Here is an 18,958-nt window from a genome sequence, read left to right on the forward strand (position 1 = left end):
TGTGTGTGTGTGTGTGTGTGTGTGTGTGTGTGTGTGTGTGTGCGCGCGCGCGCGCAAATGATCATTTCAACAACATTCCTAGGAAATCACAATGTCCCGTGACTGGAGAGCTATTTTAAAAACAGGCCCGTTGTGACCCCAGAGTTGGACGTTTAGCAGGATGAGCTGCATCCTCTTGGGTTCATTTATCATCCATCAGCCGACTGTGACGTCCTGACTTGATTACCAAAGAATAAAATAAAATCACGTGCACGTTAACAGATTGAATCGTGAACATTTTAGTGTTCTTAATTTAGGACACCAAAATGGATGGATATTTTCTTGTTCATTTGACAACATTATTGTTATTATTATTATAAGGAAAACAAAATTGGCAGATCAAGTTTTCAATTGGGGGGGGGGGGGGGGGGAACGTTCGCGAAAGTAACAGCGTCTTTATCTTTTAATAAAATACTTTACAAAAAAAATAAAAAAATTATAGACCACTATTAAGACTCCCAGGAGCCAATTATTTCCACATTTTAAAGGACTTGATCTGTAAACGTCATGCGAGAGTTGACGTCAGTGAGACTGACTTCAATTTGCGTGTTCGTCTTAATTTAATTTGTTTTACGTTAATAATGTTGTTATTATCGTTCTTAATGTGTAAATGTATCTATTGAACCAGGCATTTTATTTTTCACTCCTTTCAAGCTTTACAAGCATTATAAATATAACTTCGTTGTCTGGGTGTGTCAGTCCTGTTATATTTACATTTGCCTTTCGTTAATTGAATGCATTTCTATTTGTTCAGGCAGTCGTAATAATAACTACAGAAGTAAATTAAAAATGTAAATTCATAATTGTTTATTTGCCGGATTGATGTAGAAATGTGCCTTGATTGTTGGGCTGTTTTATTTTTTAGTCTTCTGTGACAAACGGTTGAATATGTTTTGAGATTCTGGCTGTGGGAAGAAACAAACCATTTTTTAATTAGTTCAATGTTTTTAATTGAGTAAATCTACGTACGAATTTGATTTAATTCATAGTCGGAGTGGAAAATAGTGAAATTTGAGGCCTTTAACTTCCCTGGCCTTCACAAATTGTTTTAATTTTTTATTTCTGAAGGAACAACTTTTAAATTTTGAACTCCCAAAATAATGGCTGTTGTTTAAAAACTAAAGTCTAGTGTGAATAAAGGAAAAAAAGGAGAGACTGTTTTTTTTTTTTTTTTAAATTAACACTTATTTAATATTTGTCACTGGAAGTCACTGATCACACTTGGATTTAAATAAACTAGCAGCGTCTTTGGGAAAATCAAAAGAGAAGAAAAGAAACCGTTAAAAAAAATCAGTTCGTTTCGTCCTCGGTCCGATTTCGGTACTCTAAAGTGTCTTCATCATCGTCGTCGTCGTCGTCATCATCATCATCCTCGTTTGATGTTCGGATATATTTTTTTCGTTCAAGCATTGTCTCTTTAAATGAGAACATTATTGTCCTTTGACTAATTAATTTTGATCCCATTGCACTTATTTATAAAAAAAAAAAAAAAAAAAAAAGGCATTTACATTTTGAGTTTTAAACTTTGGCCTGCTTTTTGTTGTTGTTGTTGTTGCTTTTTTTAAGCGAATTAAACGAGTGTCTCAAACGTTAAGTTTGCACTGAAGAGAGGCCAGTTCTCGTCAGCTGTCCCGGTTCGGTTCTTTCGGGTCCTAGGGTCGGCTCTGCTCCAGTTGCTGGTGCTGACTTCTTATTGCGAAGCGGCTCACGTGCACCGGAATCGGAACCACGATCTTGGGGTTCCGGGACGGCTCGCCGGACTTGTTGTTGACGTTGCCGGCTTTGACCCGTTTCCACTTGGCGCGCCGGTTCTGGAACCAGATCTTGACCTGCACCTCGCTCAGCTTGAGCGCATGCGCGATCTGGGAGCGCTCGGTGAGCGACAGGTACTTTTTGCAGTGGAACTCCTTCTCCAGCTCCAGGAGCTGCTCGCTGGTGAACGCGGTCCGCCGCCTCCGGTTCTTACCCCCCCCGCCGCCGCCGCCGCCCCCGCCCCCGCCCGCGCCTCCCGGTGGGACCGAACCGGACGAAGCGTGGAGGTGCAGGCCGTCCTCCAGCCCGGCCGCCGCGGAGCTCATCATGTTGTCGTCCGAGCTGTAGTCCGCGTCGCTGTCCATGGAGAAGCTCTCGTCTCTGCGCGTGCAGTCGTCCTCTTTGGACTCGTCCGGACTCGCGTGCAGGCTTCGCGCTGACGAGGAAACGAAACACACGCACACTTGGCGTGAGACCAAAATAAAAGTGCACATTTGTGTGATGATTTATTCATTTCCAGCCACCCATTTCTAATGTACATTTGGATATGCTGGCGTCTTTCCGATGCTGACTTTGGGTGAGAGGCGCAGTACACCGGGGACTGGCCGCCAAACCAGCCCAAAATAAAATACATTCATAATAATAATAATAATAATAATAATAATTCACTTTTTCCTCAGAGCAGCTGGCCTCTTGGAAATAATTTAAATAGCCAACTGAAAAAAATAGTTGGGTAAATTCAAAGGTCAAATGTTTTTTCGACTTGTGTAATTACATTTTCAATCGCACCCTGAAAGAAAAGTTCTTAATTTGATCGTGTACATCGGTTGCACAGCATTAAATGTGGTACTGACGTCACGTTCCCGGCTTTTGCTCGAAAGTAATCATTTGAATTCGTTTCACACATTTTAATCATGGGTAACCGATGTTCGAATTTTCCAAAGGACGTTTTTTTTTTTTTTTTTTTTACCCCAGTGTAGAAATATTCAGAATTAGCACCTGTGGCCGCTGGCACCGACGTCTCCGCGTCTTCTTTAGCCGCCACCGACCCCAAACTCTTGGCGTCCTCGGCGTGCTTCCGCCCGGCGTCCTGGTGCTGCTGGCTCGGCGAGAAACCTCCGGGCAGCGAAGCCATGAGCGTGGAGGTGAGAGCCAGGCTGGAGCAGAAACCGCCCTGCAGCGCGGGGATGTGTGCGTGCGTATGCGGGTGCGAGGGGTGTCCGGTCGGCGGCGGCGGAGGCGGCGGCGGCGGCGGCGGCGGCGGCTGGAGCATCACCGAGCGGTAGGGCATGAACATGGGGTAGCCCGCGTACACGAAGTGTCCCGGGCTGGGCTGCGGAGGCCCCCCGATTAGAGAGTCGATGCTGAAGGCGGAGCTGCTTCCGAGTGGCCGCTGCATCACCACGAAGGGCGGACTGGACGCCGCACTCATAGGAACGACCGACGCCGGACGACAAGCACTTTGCGCGGCGGCGGAGGGGCCACGGAACCCCGGGGCTTCAGGGGAAGCCGGGACGCTTCGGTAGGAGTCCCGGAGGCTTCAAGGTAGCCGGACGCAGACGCATTCCACCCCGAGCCGCTTGCAACTTCCACCGAGGTCCCCTACACGAAGCGGCTCCACTTTCGTCCGGTCTACAGAGGTTTTTGCGATTTCAATTTGCGCTCCCCGCTGTTTAATTGCGCTGGTTAATGCCCCGCCCCTCCCCGCAAAACACCGGCCGCCGATTGGCCGGGGGGGTGACGTCACACGCCTGCTTCGGCGTGCCGGATGAGTGACGTGTGAGGTCGTGCGCGCGCGTGCATGTGAGCGTCGGTTCAACTTGGGATTGATTATTGATTTTGGAAAACGATTAAATTTATCCATCCTTTTTCCAAAAACCTCTCAATCTTTTTAGAAGTACCTACCACTTAAAAAAAAGACAAGTACCACCATGGTGACCAACATTGAAATACGGTATACCTTAGGCCCAAGTATTCATTAAAAACGATAGAGGTTTTATTTCTAAAAAAAAAAGTACAGTGTTCCCTGGTTACAGTGTATCACCGTTAACCCATTGCATTGTGGATATTTTTTTCCCCATTTTCATACTGCGCATAATTCACCATATTGTGGGATTTTGAGTGGATGGTGTAATATTTGAGGTGGTAAAATAACCGCTTCCCAGGCTGAAACATTAAAACTGTAAAGCCACGGAAACATTTAAATAACGAGTCATTAAAAAATATACAAACAGAAATTGTACTTGAATAAAAGCAAAAATATATTTTTTAAATGTTCTGAAATATTTAATGCAAATGGTATAATACATTTGTAGTTTAAATGTATTATACTAGTTTAATACAGCTGAGCTGTGCGGCACGGTGGACGACTGGTTAGTGCCTCTGGCTCACAGTTCTGAGGACTGGGGTTCAATCACCCGGCCCCGCCTGTGTGGAGTTTGCATGTTTTCCCCGTGCCTGCGTGGGTTTTCCTCCCACATCCCAAAAACATGCGTGGTAGGTTGATTGAAGACTCTAAATTGCCCGCAGGTGTGAATGTGAATGCAAATGGTTGTTTGATTGTATATGCCCTGCGATTGGCTGGGAACCAGTTCAGGGTGTACCCCGCCGCCTTCCCGATGATAGCTGGGATAGGCTCCAGCAGAAGCGGCTCAGAAAATGGACGGATGGATGGATGGACAACTGAACTGTACCTATTGGCAGAGATCCTTTCATGTATCACAAGAGGGAGCCCTTATACCATTACTGGGACTAGTACCACACTTTAGTGTGTTTTTGGAATCCGGGAGTAAGACGGAGTACCGGGTGAAAAGCCACGCAAGCACGGGTTGCCGTGGCCTTTCTGCGAGTACTCCGGCAAACAAACTCCGCACAGGAAGGCCAGATTGGAACACCGGACCTTAGAACTGTGAGGCAGACGGGCGAACCACTAGGACAACGTCCATTTCATATCATTTGAAAATTCCAGGCCACGTTTTAAACACACGTTACGTCACCACTAATAGATTGAAGTGTCAGTCAGCATCAAATGGTTGCCAATGCCACATTATCATATGTAGCCGCATGACCTCTGACCCTGAGTGGATCCCCCAGTGGACACCTCCCCTCCTCTGGTGAGCTGAGTCAAGGACACGCTTGAACCCCCCCAACCACACCCCGCCCCCCAAGGGTCACTGGGACACGATGTCATTAAAGGCGTCCTGATGTGTGGTGACATTAAATAGCAGTATTTTTCAATTAGCGCTGACAAATTCAATCAAAGTCGTATAGATTAGCAGGAACGAGCCGCGGCTCATTTACAGGCAATTTTAATTGCGCGGCCATTAGACGAGCGGAGCGCGGCCTCGCTCTCATTATCAATCATGCAGAGCATCAATAGTAAAAGGTTGGAAGGGAGGGGAGGGCCAGTGGGCCTGCGAGTGTAAGCGTGCACGCACGCCAACGCTCAGCTACACTCCGCACAGCAGCTAATAAATAGTCACTTTTGTACTTATAAATTATCCAGTTTAATTAACAACAGGGATTATGATTGGACGATGATTTAATTAAACCTTTCCTGCATGCAAGGAGAGCCTTCATCCATTACAGGGAAAAAAAGGGGGAAGGCCGGCGGAGGGGGCTCGGCAGAGGGTGCTGCGGGGGCAAATGTTGGAGCAGTTCTAAAAGGATCAGCTCTGTGTTTACCTGGTTGCATCACTATATACAATACAGTGGTGCCTTGATTTACGAGTTTAATTCCGACAACTCAAAACACTCGTATCTTCAATCATCGTTCCCCATTGAAATGAATGGAAATGCCATTAATCCGTTGCAGCCCCCCAAAAAACAGAAGAAAAAAACATTCGAATGGGTTTTTAAATAAGAAAACACCACTCTATAGTATTGTACAAACCCCCCTACATTCATAAATGCAATTAAATACAATCTAACGAATGAAATGGTTTTTAAATCATGTTTTTGTGCTTTAATTCAATGCACATTGTGCTGCTCGTTCTGGTGTTTGCTTTGTCCCTAATCGGCTAAGACCGCCCCTTTCCGCTGATTGGTTCCCTCCGTGTACAAGACCCACCTGTGAGAGCACACGTGTTTGTAATGTTGACGGCGCTAGCTCGGGAGTGGAGAGGTAGGTGGAGATCTTCACTAGGGATGTAGATAAGCACACCCAATTGATGCCCACCCAAGCCCGCCACCGTACTATCTGCACCCGCTTTGCACGCCCCTGTCTACTGCTCATAAAAAATAAAAAAATAAAAAAGTGCTCGCAAGTCAAAGCAAAAAATACACCGAGCAACAGCTTGTATCTCAAAAGGTTGAGCCACTCGTAAGTCAAGCACGTAGTACGTAGGAATGGCGGCCTTTCACCAGCACGCTTCCACCCCCCACCTTTCCTGGCATTTAAATCTGCAGCTAAATGGCATCTTTACTCATATTACTGCATGTAAAGTGGCGAGGACGTGGCAGGAAAGCCATTAGGTGGCTCGGCCCAGCTGATAGGAACAGATGCGTGAAGGGTCGGGTGGGGGTGGTGTGGGTGGGCGTCTTCGCCCTAAGCGCTGGTGCCACTCGGCGCCATTCAGCGAAAGCATAGCACCGTGGCGGTATCAAACCTTTTCATCAGCTTCCAAATGCCAGGGTGCGTTTACTCATACGCATGCCTCCTGAATGCCGCCACACGGTGAGAAGACGCTTCAGGCCTTAAAATAAAGTGAGTCCAAAGTGCAGTCTGAACACGAATACACTACCGTGCTTACAAAGTGTCCCCTGGAGTATCTGTTAGCCTTTGCCGCGCACACAGTCCAATAATCGGGCTGATTTTGAGCCCTAATGGCCCCTTGCCATCAAAGTCAGTAAAGGCCCGATTATCGGATGTCTATAAAGGATGATCCTGACCGATTATTCAGTGGCGTGAGTTGTGGCAAAGTCCCTGTCAAGGGATCATAAAATGCCCTATAAATTTCACACAGCACAGAAAAGAGTATTGCTAACAACCGTGCCAAATTTGAATGATAAAAAAACAAATCGCCAAGTGAGGCTTCAAAAGCGTGACAAATCAAGCTCTTGTCATCGCTCTTCTAACTTCAAATTGCAAACAGGGCTTTATCAAATAGTGTAGTATATTTTCCAATGCGAGGGCAGCGGAAACACAGAGATCGTTGCCAACTTGATGTCATCCAATTACACTCATTTGTGATATATACAAAAATAAAAAAAAACACCCTGTAAAGTGAAAATAAATGTCTTGTAAATTTGACACACCACAGAAAATAATTTTGTTAACAACCTTCTCAAATTTGAGTGATTCAAAAAATGGGGCTTCAAAATCCCCAAAGCCATTCTCGCCGCTGTGGGTGTGTACACAACACCCCTGCTGAAAAATGGATGCTACTTCCTCCAGCAACTTTCTCATGCGTACACATCTCTACATGTTTGAGCAGTTAAAATATATCTGCTTAAAGCCTCTGGTGGCTGGAATATATCTCATTGTGTCTTCGCGGGGCTTTCCACGTCATGACGAGCTATCTCGCAAGCTAACATGGGCTCGAGGCTGGCTCGTTTGCGGCATCGCTTCCTCACTTGGGAATTTAAATAATGACACCGAGCTGCTGTGTAAATGATGGCATCCAGGCAAAAGATGCGTTTTTTTGGGGTGAATACAACCAGCTAGCTAGCAGAATGCTGTAGCGGTAGAAATGGGCCTAGTAATGATAACTAATGAACGTGCAATTATACTCGGTAACCATTCATGTGAATGAAGGCAATCAAGGGAGGGGCAACTCATGCTGATGCACGCTGGTGCGTCACTGGGTGTTGTTTTAGTAACGGCCCCCCAAAAAACGGAACTTTTTGCGGTGTATCTGGTTTCAATTCAGGTCAATCCTTTTTCTGCCAAATAGGTAACGAGTGCCTTTTTCGTGCAAAAAATATGAAATGATCGATAGAGAATCAATTGGTTGTGTAGAGTGTTTTTGTAACGTGTCTCTCAAGTCAACCACCGCAATAAAAATGACAAGGACAAGTTTGCACCCGCAATGTGGTTACCAGGTAAGCTAACAGTTAGCCTAACTTCTTCTACGTATTTATTCTTGTCAGGCATGTATGCTGACATTTTCAGGGGCAGGTGCTTAAGCCTAAAGAAAGGGCACCCATCGCCAATAATTGAGATCAGTGTCGGCACTTGAGCACATCCGATGGGAGGACATTAGTTCGATGTGTGTGTGTGAGAGAGGGGGGGGCAATATTTTAGCGCTCCAAAATGTGCGCCAGGCACACGTGCAGGTCTAAAAACTTGTTCCTCACAGTGGAGAATGAATTCTCGCAGTGTGCTGTGACGGTCCCAAATGCTAAACTCGGTTTGAAAGCAGTCAGCTTACTACTGATCAGATGCATGTACAGTATCTGCTACTTTAACAGGAGGTGACGTGAATATATGCAAATGAGCAACTTCCATCCATTCATCCATTTTCCGTACCGCTTACCTTCACTAGGGTCGCGGGCGTGCTGGTGCCTATCCCAGCTAACTTCGGTCGAGAGGCGGAGTACACCCTGAACTGGTTGCCAGCCGATCGCAGGGCACAAAGAAACAAACAACCAATCGCACTCACATTCACACCTACTGGCAATTTAGAGTCTTTAATCAACCTACCATGCATGTTTCTGGGATGTGGGAGGAAACCGGAGTGCCTGGAAAAAACCCACGCAAGCACGTGGAGAACATGCAAACTCCATACAGGCGAGGTCGGATTTGAACCCGGGTGCTCAGAACTGTGAGGCAGATGTAATAACCAGTCGTCACCGTACCGCTCATGAGCAACATAGGTTGTCTTGTTATTACTTTGTTTTGATTCTCTTTCATCTCACTGTTCGTGACTGAAATAAATCAATTCATACTTTAAATTATATCTAAAGACTGGCACATAACTGTTGCCTATATCAATTTTGGGGGAGGGCTGAAGCCCCCCTAAAATGTTCCTAACCCCCAAAATGATTTGGTTGCAGGTGGCTCGGCCAAAGTTTTAGTGTTAGTCCTCCTCAACGATTTTGTTGTCCCCCCCCCCACAAAAAAAACCACAGTGTACGACGAAGTGTACTGGCCACAGAACAAACTTTTTCACGGATGGAAAATGTAGATCATTTGGGATGTATAAAATTACATCCCCTATTTATTTATTTATCAGCTAATTTAAAAAAAAATAAAAAAAAGGGCCCCTGGTCGAAAATGTGGTTATGTGTGGCATGATATGGTTACATTGTGGTATGATATGGTTGTGTGTGTGGTGTGCTGTTTTGGCCATCTGGAGTACACTGCACACTATAATGCAGATTTAAAAAAAAAAAAAAAAAATTTATTTTTCTTTACTATCAAGTTTGGGATCTCTCGGGCCGGTTTTCCAACAACAACTGACAACATGGTCCTGGTCAGTCAGTCGTGACTGGAAGGTAGCGCAGTTGCTGGACAGGGTCTCACCTGCAGCTCCAAACCAGGCGTCAGTGCCCCCTGCTGGCCAATCATAGGTCGCCTGCTAATTGCTGTGGGAACGCTGTCTCTAAATCAGTTTCCCAACCTTTTATTGAGCAAAGGCGCATGTTTTACATTAGGAAAATCTCACACACACCACCAAACAAATATTCCACAAAAAAAAGTATACGATCTGGTATAAACACTCCCAAATGTACTGACTCGGTATAAAATTGAGTACAAAGCCATTATTCTGTTGTATGAATGGCAACAGGTTGAAAACAGGTTAGTTGTACCTTCTCCCATCTAGTGGAAGAGAATTCGATTGTTCTGCTTGTCACAGACAGATGAACAAAGATGCAGTATTTGTTGTCGATAATAATTTTCAAACCAACTGTGCAAAATTGGGTAATTTCCTGCAGCACGCTGGATGTTTACTCATGGTACAGTGATTGGGAATCACAGGTGTAAATTGGCATAGAGTAGATCCAGCAGACAGAGTGACCATTGAGCAATGTGATGTGACGTGACGCGACCGCCGCCATGTTTGATTCTTGCCGTGTTGCCGCTGTGATTGCAGAGAGCAAATGTTTTCAGTTGCATGACACTGGGGCAGCTGGTCGTGGCGGTGATGGCGTAGGACATCCATCACCGTCCATCGACTTTCCAAAAAGCAGCAAGCAGGTGTGCATTGCCCCAAATGACTGTTATTATGCTCAGAACACAGCCGTCCTCCCTCTTTAGGCCAAAGCATGTCAAGCCGCTCCGGTCCGCCTTTGACCATTGGCAGGTAAGTATATGCTAGCACCCGTGTTAAAACACAAAGAATTAGAGGCGTCCGCGGCCCAACAGAGACACCAGTTGAAGCGTCCAGGCGCTGAAGTTAACTAGATCTCACACGCTCGTTATCCAATTGTCACCCGCGGTCTCCATCGCACCAATAAGATGTGAGGAGCCAGTAGCTAAAATTGAGTTATCGCCGCCTCGTCCCGCTGATCTGGTCACCAGAAGAATGGTCGCATTGTTTCACTGTCCTTTCTCAGGAGAAACGTCTGAGAGCTGCAGGTGACGTCCGACCATGAGACCATTCGTGTTAACAAGGTTGCTTGCGCTCGGCTTCCAGAGGAAACGTCAACGGACACGTTAACCCCGGCACGCTCGCTCGGGTCTTTGATGGAACGGCGAGCGAGGGCGAGGACGAGGACGAAGCGAGCAAAGGCGTCCCCTCGTTGCGTCCAACATCATTAGCCGGGAAAGAGGCACTAGCACCACTGCTAATGAGCCCTGGTGGCATAATTAGCGCTCACGCTCGGCACTCGGCCTGCTGCTCACGGCTAATGGAGTGAACAAGGCAGAGAAGGAGCCATTAAGACAGGGTGTGGATTCCAGAGCACCGTGTGAAACCTTCCAAACAGCATTTAGCCCAGCTTGGCTCACTCGCCATTTTGCCTTCCTATTTGCTTATGGCTGGATTTATAGGTCCAAGTGTTCCATTCCCATAGTCATTTTTTTCCCGATTTCGATAGACAGTAATTCCTAGTCACAAGGGATAGGGACCAAGTCCTGCCATGAATTGACGACCCGCTTACATTTTTTTTAATTGCCTATATTTAAAATGTAAATATACCACAAACTATGAGCCCATATCAGTTTAAAGACTCAATAAAGAGACTTCAGAGATTTGTTTCTCAACACATTATACAGATGATAATTGCTAAAAACATGCAAAGATTTTACTATGTAAAAAAAAATAAAAATGGGGCCCAGTGACACACCTCAGCTTCAGCCTTAGTCGCCCGTCCCGCATTATATGAGAACTCGAGCACCTACGTTCGCATCAACAGTTATCAGGTGCAATTGTGACGTTCCGTTAGCTAGCTAGCTATGCTTACACCCTAAAAATGCATCTTCCCTTCAGGTAGTCAGCTGGCGTAGCCGCCTTGTCGTCGGCTGTGAATGCGCAAACTACAAACCACAAACTTGACAGCCAACATCTACACACTTGTGAGTGTGTGCAAGTCACAGAGAGAAGGTAAAACTATTTTAAAATGTGCGACACGCAGGTTGCATGTTAACAGGGGCTTTGCGCTGTCATGGCCGCTTCACAGCAAGCGCCACATTGTCGCGGTGTGCAAAAGCCATATTTTTGCGGCTTAAACATGTCGTTCTGTGTATAGGGATAACAAAAAAAAAAAAGCTAGATGAAGGAGCATCCATTTTTCCATGTTGTAGTAAAGGTGTTTGAGTGACAGTCGACAGTTGAAGTCGAAGGCAAGGTTTCAGCGCATTCAGCGTACACGCGCACAGCGGTGAGAACGGCTTGATTTTTATCTTGGTTTTGAAGCCTCGTTTTTTAATCACTCAAATTTGGGAGGGTTGTTAACAAAAATCTTTTCTGTTGTGTATCAAATTTACAAGACATTTATCTTCACTTTACAGTTTGAATTTTTGAATAAATCACAAATTAGTGTAATTGGATGACATCGATCTGTGCATTTATGCTGCACTTGTATTGTCAGATATACGATACATATTCCATTTTTATCCACATTTGAAAAAGGCCTGTTTCCAATTTGAAGTTTTATGATTCCATGGTTTTTCCGTGACACATTTGAATTCTGTCACCGGAGCGCAAAGAATATGGAATTGTGTCACTTAGCCTGCGCAGTGTAAATCCAGCCTATGAGGTGACATTTAATTGGAGCACCTTTGCTCTCTGTCAAAGGTAAAATCAAATGTCCAAAGTACTTGGCCTGATGGGCAGCATTCCTAAGCGACGACTGTGGAGCAATGCTGAGAGATGAAATGGGAATAGCCATTTGGGTGCATTTGATTTGTTCACGAGTGTCACCTGTGTGTGATTGGTGACAGGGGGTGGAGTCACATAATGGTCGCGGCTGGCAAGGTCAGCGGTGAGGGGGGGCAGGCTGGGTCAAGGTGGCCACTGATGACTGCTGTGATTCAAGCATGCACACACAGTAACACACCGTCCGTGACAGACAGTAACACAACAACCAGCAATAAAAGCTCATATTTCCAGCGACTGCAGCTAATTGGTTGTGGATGTGTTGCTTCTCTTTGAAACGAGCTCCCCCTCTATCGCTGCTTATTGTGTGGTGGCTCACAGCATTTGTGCAACATGAGAGGCTGGTCTGGATGAGTGTCGCATCTTCTGGTAGAAAACAGGTTAAAAGCCATTAGATGGCAGCTGTTGGGTCAGCTGGTGGCTAATCACAGAGAGGGACAGCCAGGAGGCTCCCATGTCTTCAGGGCTCAAGTCTCAAGCCTTCAAGTTTCAACAAAGTCCCAAGTTACTGTGGTAAAAAAACAAACAAGTCATGTACAGTCTATCCATCCATGCACCATCCACCCATGTTCCGTACCGCTTATCTTCACTCGGGTCGCGGGCGTGCTGGAGCCTATCCCAGCTATCTTTGGGCGAGAGGCGGGGTACACCTTGAACTGGTCGGCAGCCAATCGCAGGGCACACATAGACAAACAACCATTCGCACTCACATTCATGGGGAGAACATGCAAACTCCACACAGGCGAGGTCGGATTTGAACCCCGGTCCGCAGAACTGTGAGGCAGAGGTGCTAGGTCCAGTCTCGTCCCCACTAAAGTTTAAGCAAGTTGAGTCAAGTCATGACTTGGATTAACCAAGTCACAAGTCAAGTCATGCAATCATGCTCAGTCACAACACAGGATGTTTCAGGTATCATTCAGACAGACGTAAAGCCATCTGCATTTTACAGCTTAGGCTTTGCAGTTTTGATAAGCATATCATTCTCTTGCCCGTGGTTTACCAGTTAGCATTGGAGCAGCATTGCAAAATTGGAGAAGTTTTCCTGTCCCCGACTGCTGTTCAGTGCCAGTTTGAGAAGCTTGATGACTACAATCTACGTTTCCGTGACAACTTTCTCGAAACAGGACCTCTTCTTGACAAATCACACAGCTTAATGCCTGCTACTACAACCACTGGTGAAAACACAGCACGCTTTCGGCCCGGGAACTCAGCTTTAAAAAAAGATTGATTCAGCAGATGCTTTTGAGACTGATGAAGCTTTACCCGTGCTAATGCCAGGTTGTTTAAAGGCTTCAAGCGGAAGATTATGATGCTCGACAACCTGAAGCCGGGTATGGTTCAAGCTTTATCACTGTCCTCTGTGTCGGTAACCTCCACCTTCCCCCTTCTGCTTAGTGTGGACACCAGAGCCGGCCCTACCAAATGAATCATTCGTGACCGACGCATCACTAGTCTGAGTCAAGTCGAGTCATTAGCCAAGGAAGTCACAAGTAGTAAAACTGGCGGCCTCAGTCTAATTGGAATCATGTCATGTGAATGGAGTCCTCCACCTTTGATAACATTTGTGGATGAGGAGGCACCAGAGATGGTGCAGGACAGCCCTCGCCACATGCCAGTGTGCAGTTAGTGGCAGGTAGTTGTCGAGGTCAGTTAGTTCAGTGGTCACACAAAGATTCATATTTGCGGCTAATCAGCTGTTCAATAAGGCCACCGGTAGCCATGTGTGCAGGGGTTACATCGGAAGTTGCATTTTAAATATGACAAAAACAAATATTTTCAACCTATGGTCTCAAAACAAACTCAACCAAGCAAGACAAAATCTGACGTCTCGCCGAGGACTTGTTTAGCTTCAGGGATCCATAAGCACGAATATGATGTACAAGTGCAAGTACGCAAACAAAGCAGCACTAATTACACGTCTCCAGGGAGCACAACTGGAGCAAACGCTGTGGCATCTTCTTGCTTAAGGGTCTTTTTTAGACGAGGATGGCAGTGACGTGGACAGTCGCTGAATAATTTGATTTCGAGCAGAAAAGGTGAGTTTGCGTCGCCTGGCTGAGCCCACCTGGTCCGAGACGCAAGGCGGACCATCATTTTGTTCCACCTTGCAGAAGCAGTGTCCTAGAATGACTCAACTCAAACCTGAGAAACATAAAGCTTCACAATCAGGTCACAATAGTTTTTGATCATATGACACACTGGAAGCCCACCCCTACTACTACACAAGTCTTGTTGTTTGGGGTAGAGGGGGCCGCCTTGGAGACGTTTGAGAAGTGGGTCAACGTCTCATGTAAACATAAGCTAATTACTCACTTGGACGCAAGACGCGTTGGGTGTATTTGTACATGTGCGCATGTTCATTGATGCAGTGTTTCCCAACCTTAATTGAGCCAAGGCAAATATTTTGCATTAGAAAAATCTCACTGCACACCACAGAACAAAAATGTCACAAAAAGTGGATAAACAGGTACAGTAATTATATACCTTCTGCCATCTAGTGGAAGAGCTTTTATTTGCTCTGCCTGTCACTGTTTGTCGCTGCCATAGATAGATACACAAACATAAAATATTTGTAGTAAAGAAATAACTTTGTGGTTGGGAATCAGTGCATTGATGGAGCACGAGTGGCTTGAATGCAATGAAAAATCACACCGGGGCAGAACAGACGAGGTCACTCAGTCCCAGCACAGAAAAGAATAATGGCCAAACAAATAATAACGCAGTTACATCCATCTATTTTCTGTTGTGCTTATCCTGTTCAGGGTCATTGGTGAGCTGGAGCCTACTGTAACTCAGGTGACTTCCAAAAAGGCAGACTGTACCCTGGAACGGTTTGCTCTTCTCTAACAGTGAATTTGACAGCAAAATTCACTACAGGTGTTTGAGCCATGAGTCGACCAATACATTTCCTGGTTAGATTAGAACTTGTATTTAAAAAGTCATCTTCATGAAGCTATTTGCATTTTGACAGCATAAAACCAAGACGACGCTTAACACTTGAGCAATCGTACCTAGCCGTTGTGAGGCTTCCGACAGTTGAACATGCGCATTCAAAAGTTTAGAGACGGTCAAATTAAGTTCACCTGCAAAGGTTAAAGTGCATTTTAGGTTCATCCTAAAATTTCACCCGAAAGCCCAACATGCCAAACTTTTAGTTAGTGTATGTGTATTTATTTGTGTGCGTGTATATTTATTATTTACATCATAAGTAAAGTCTCAAGCATTCAAGTTTCACGCAAGTCCCAAGATACTGTGGCAAAAATCAAGAAAGTCAAGTTGAGTTCCCACTAAATGAAAAAGAAGTCATAAGTCCTACAATCTTGCTGAGTCACAATGTACAGTATATCTGCACAATAGCCACTTTGCAACCAATATCTATACTTGCGCTCGTTAGCTGAACAAACACATTCACCATCACATTTTTAACAGTCCCCAACCAGTCTCAGTATTGTCTATTACTTTATTGTCTTCTTAATGTAACGCATAACCGACATGAAGCTTAATTAATGTTTGACCAGCTATCTCCATTGTGAAGTTAATCAAGCTTACCTGTCTTTGTGGGTCTTAAAGTGATAGATGAAGTTGCAGTAGATGTAGTAATTGTCTTTGAGTTCAAAAGTTTCAAATGCAGATAGATGAGAATTGTTAAGTCATGGCGTTCAAGTCAAGTGGAGTTTCATGAATACCAAGTCAAAGTCAAGGGAAGTCTCAGGTTTTTAGCCAAGCAAGTCCTAAATCCCAAGATTGGTGACTTAAGTCTGACTGGAGTCAAGTCATGTGAATGGGGTCCCTCAGCTAGTGGAGTTGCTATAGGAGGTGTGCATGTGACTGGTCTGAGGGGTTCTTCACAAAGTTTTGACAATTTTCTGAGTTACAGTCATCAAGATGGGATGTGAGTGAATAAGCAGCCCTATTGTTTAGTGACGGAATGAATGACTCACCTTAAGAGTCTGGGTGTCATCTTTGACTCTTTAACTGCAGGGAGGATGAAAATGAGCACCTGAATGGCGAAGGGGCTGATTTTACAAACGAAAAATGATTGGTCAATGAGCCCATCAGTTCCACATTGAAATGATATCTGAAGGCATGGATGGGTAGATGAAAGATATATTTTAAGAACAACAAGGCAACACAAATTATCCATCCCTGCTTCAGTTTCCTTAAGTGCTTGTCCTCTTAGGGTTGCAGGTGTGCTGGAGCCTATCCCAGCTGACTTTGAGCGAGAGGCGCGATAGACACTGGAATGTTCGGCTGCCATTTGCATGGCACATGAAGACTCGTATCCATTCACGCTCATTCACACCTATGGACAACTTAGTCGTCAATTAAGCTAACATGCATGTATTTTAGCAAGTGGGAGGGAAAAAAACTCATGTACGCACGCTCGCGTGGAAAGAGCATGATGTAAACTCCACACAGTACGGCTAAACTCAAGATTCAAACCCAGAACTCCTGTGAGAGGAATTTATAAAATAAGGACAAAAACAACAAACACAGCCTAACCCCTCCCCCATTTACAATTGAAAATATTATTTTAAAATACAAACAACTCGGAGGTCCTCTAAAAGATTGTTTGACTTTAGGGGTTCAACAGTATGCACAGCAGTGATTCTCAAAGTATAGTAATTTATTAGTACCACTATAGTGGTACATGGGCTCCCTCTGGTGGTATGCAAAAGAATCACTGCCCAGTTGTATTTAACTTTTTAGTACAATACATTTGCATTTAATCTTCAATAACTGTTTGTTTTGAAACTTTTATTTAGGTTAAAAAAATAATAACTTTTGAGTGAAATATTTTTTTAAATAATTGTTTAAGAACAGTTTTTGTTTTCCTATATTTAAGTATAGGCCCAGGAGAAAAAATGAACCACAGCAGCAGTAACAGTTCTTTTTTCTCCCCTCACACCCCTTGCCACTTGTTTTTCCAAATCCACCTCCAGGACAGACGTAAGCTTTCTAGCAAGCATTCTGAGGTGGCCAGGCAAGTGGCAAGCACCGGTCTCTGGCTGGTTTTCTTTTCTTCCCCGGCTCCCGCCCCACAACTTCCATGTGACACTTCTTCAGAAAAGTGACACTAAACATTCAAAGTTCCCATAACTGGTTTGCTATTTCAGATAGTGATAATATATTTCCAAGAGTCAATTTCTCTGTATGAGATGTTTTTTATTTTATTTTAATTTTATTTTTTAATGTTGTTATACGACGCTACAAACACATATCTTTTATTTTGGTACTTCCGTTTCTTGGCAGTGTGGATTTGCATACTAGCTAAATATTTAGTTCAACCCAAAACATTTAGATTTAGCCTTTAACATTTATATTTAATTTAGATTTAGATTTAAAATGTTGTTTCAATATTAAACGCTTAACACACACACACACACACACACACATATATATATATATATATATATATATATATACATATTTAAAATGTATATATATTTTTAAAATTTAGATTTAAAATTTATATTTAGATATATATTTAACATTTAGATTTGAGATTTAGGTGTAACATTTAATATTTGGATTTAACTATAAAGTTGACAAATATTGTTCTAAATGTGCAGAAAAGTGACTCTTGAAAATTCACACCAGTTTTTTTAAACACGTTTTGAAGCTGTGGCAAAATGTTGCTGTTATTTTTGGCGTGAGCAGCTTTACAAACGGCACCCGATATCCTCTTGATGAATTCATTCAAAATTAAGAAAAGTAATCAAAATGTCACCAAACGTGTATATATCTTTTTTTTTTACTTTGAGAAAGTAATCGAAATAGTTACACTACTATTACATTTTCAACACGGTAACTTGTAATTGTAAGCAATTACATTTCCAAAGGCCGCGTCTTAGCAACAACTCATTGCTTTATGTCGCCATCTGCTGTCTGAACACATGTATTCTAAGTGACACGTTATTAATCTAGATGGGGAAAAATGCTTGATTTAAATGTGTGCACTCTCACAGACCCTGATGAACTGACGGGCGATGGTTGTGGGGAGGGGAGACGCAAGCGGACACTCGCCCACTTTTGAAACTACACAGTGTAACAGTCAAAGTAACACATTACAAAATGGACAACAATTATCATCCCCGTTACAATTTCATTAACATGACTTTGCTGGCTGTGAGTGCGAATGGTTGTCCGTGTCTATATGTGCCCTGCGACTGACTGGCGACCAGTTCAGGGTGTAGTCCGCCTTTCGCCCGAAGTCAGCTGGGACAGGCTCCAGCGTCCCGCGACCCCTAACCAGGATAAGCGGTGTTGAAAATGGATGGATGGACTTTGCTGGCATTTTAAAATCAGGGATATTCTGGAAGTGCTTAGGAGGATGAGTGAAAGTGAACTTCTTTTTTTTTTTTGAGTAGCTGGCTTTAAATTTTTTATTTTGATTTTATTAAAAGGCACTCATGCTCAGTTACTAATTTATGATATGTAAAACATTAAACAACAAAGGATGTCATCGGAGGACACCGCCGCTACCACCACATTAACCAAAACAACTGCAGATTTTTTTTTAAAAAGTATGTAGTTCAACTTCAATGTTGTGATGGCTGTAAGCGACACAACAATGACCTAAACAAATAAACCAACCAACCAACCAACCAACAAACAGACAAAAACACATTACAAATGATAAAACAATTTCATAGACCTACTTTTCATTGAACACCTTTTAGTAAACCCATTTGCAGTGATTTCTTTCTTTCTTTAACTAAACGAGTTGAATCAGTTCTCCTACTTTTACTTTTTTTTGGACCCAAATAACTTTTTCTAAGTAGCCTACTTTTGCAAACTCTGCTGGCAAAGAGAAAGCAGGACAAACTTGAGTGCAAATATTGCAGCGGAATAAACAGTGCCACCGGTGGTCGTCAGCGGTACTGCAGGCGGAAGCTGGCCAC

General features: G+C 44.1%; 1 protein-coding gene across 1 annotated transcript; it reads right to left on the minus strand.

Annotated features, from left to right (window-relative positions):
- Positions 1-1,243: 1,243 nt before the first annotated feature.
- Positions 1,244-3,415, minus strand: gbx2 (gastrulation brain homeobox 2). Its single transcript, XM_061679906.1, has 2 exons — positions 2,791-3,415; positions 1,244-2,227 (listed from the first exon to the last, which is right to left on the minus strand). Exons 1-2 carry the CDS (start codon positions 3,221-3,223, stop codon positions 1,692-1,694), a joined length of 969 nt encoding a protein of 322 aa, XP_061535890.1. The 5' UTR covers positions 3,224-3,415; the 3' UTR covers positions 1,244-1,691.
- Between the last annotated feature and the right edge of the window lie 15,543 nt (positions 3,416-18,958).

Source organism: Phycodurus eques, chromosome 1 (genome assembly GCF_024500275.1).
Source record: "Phycodurus eques isolate BA_2022a chromosome 1, UOR_Pequ_1.1, whole genome shotgun sequence".
In the NCBI taxonomy this organism is placed as follows: domain Eukaryota; kingdom Metazoa; phylum Chordata; class Actinopteri; order Syngnathiformes; family Syngnathidae; genus Phycodurus; species Phycodurus eques.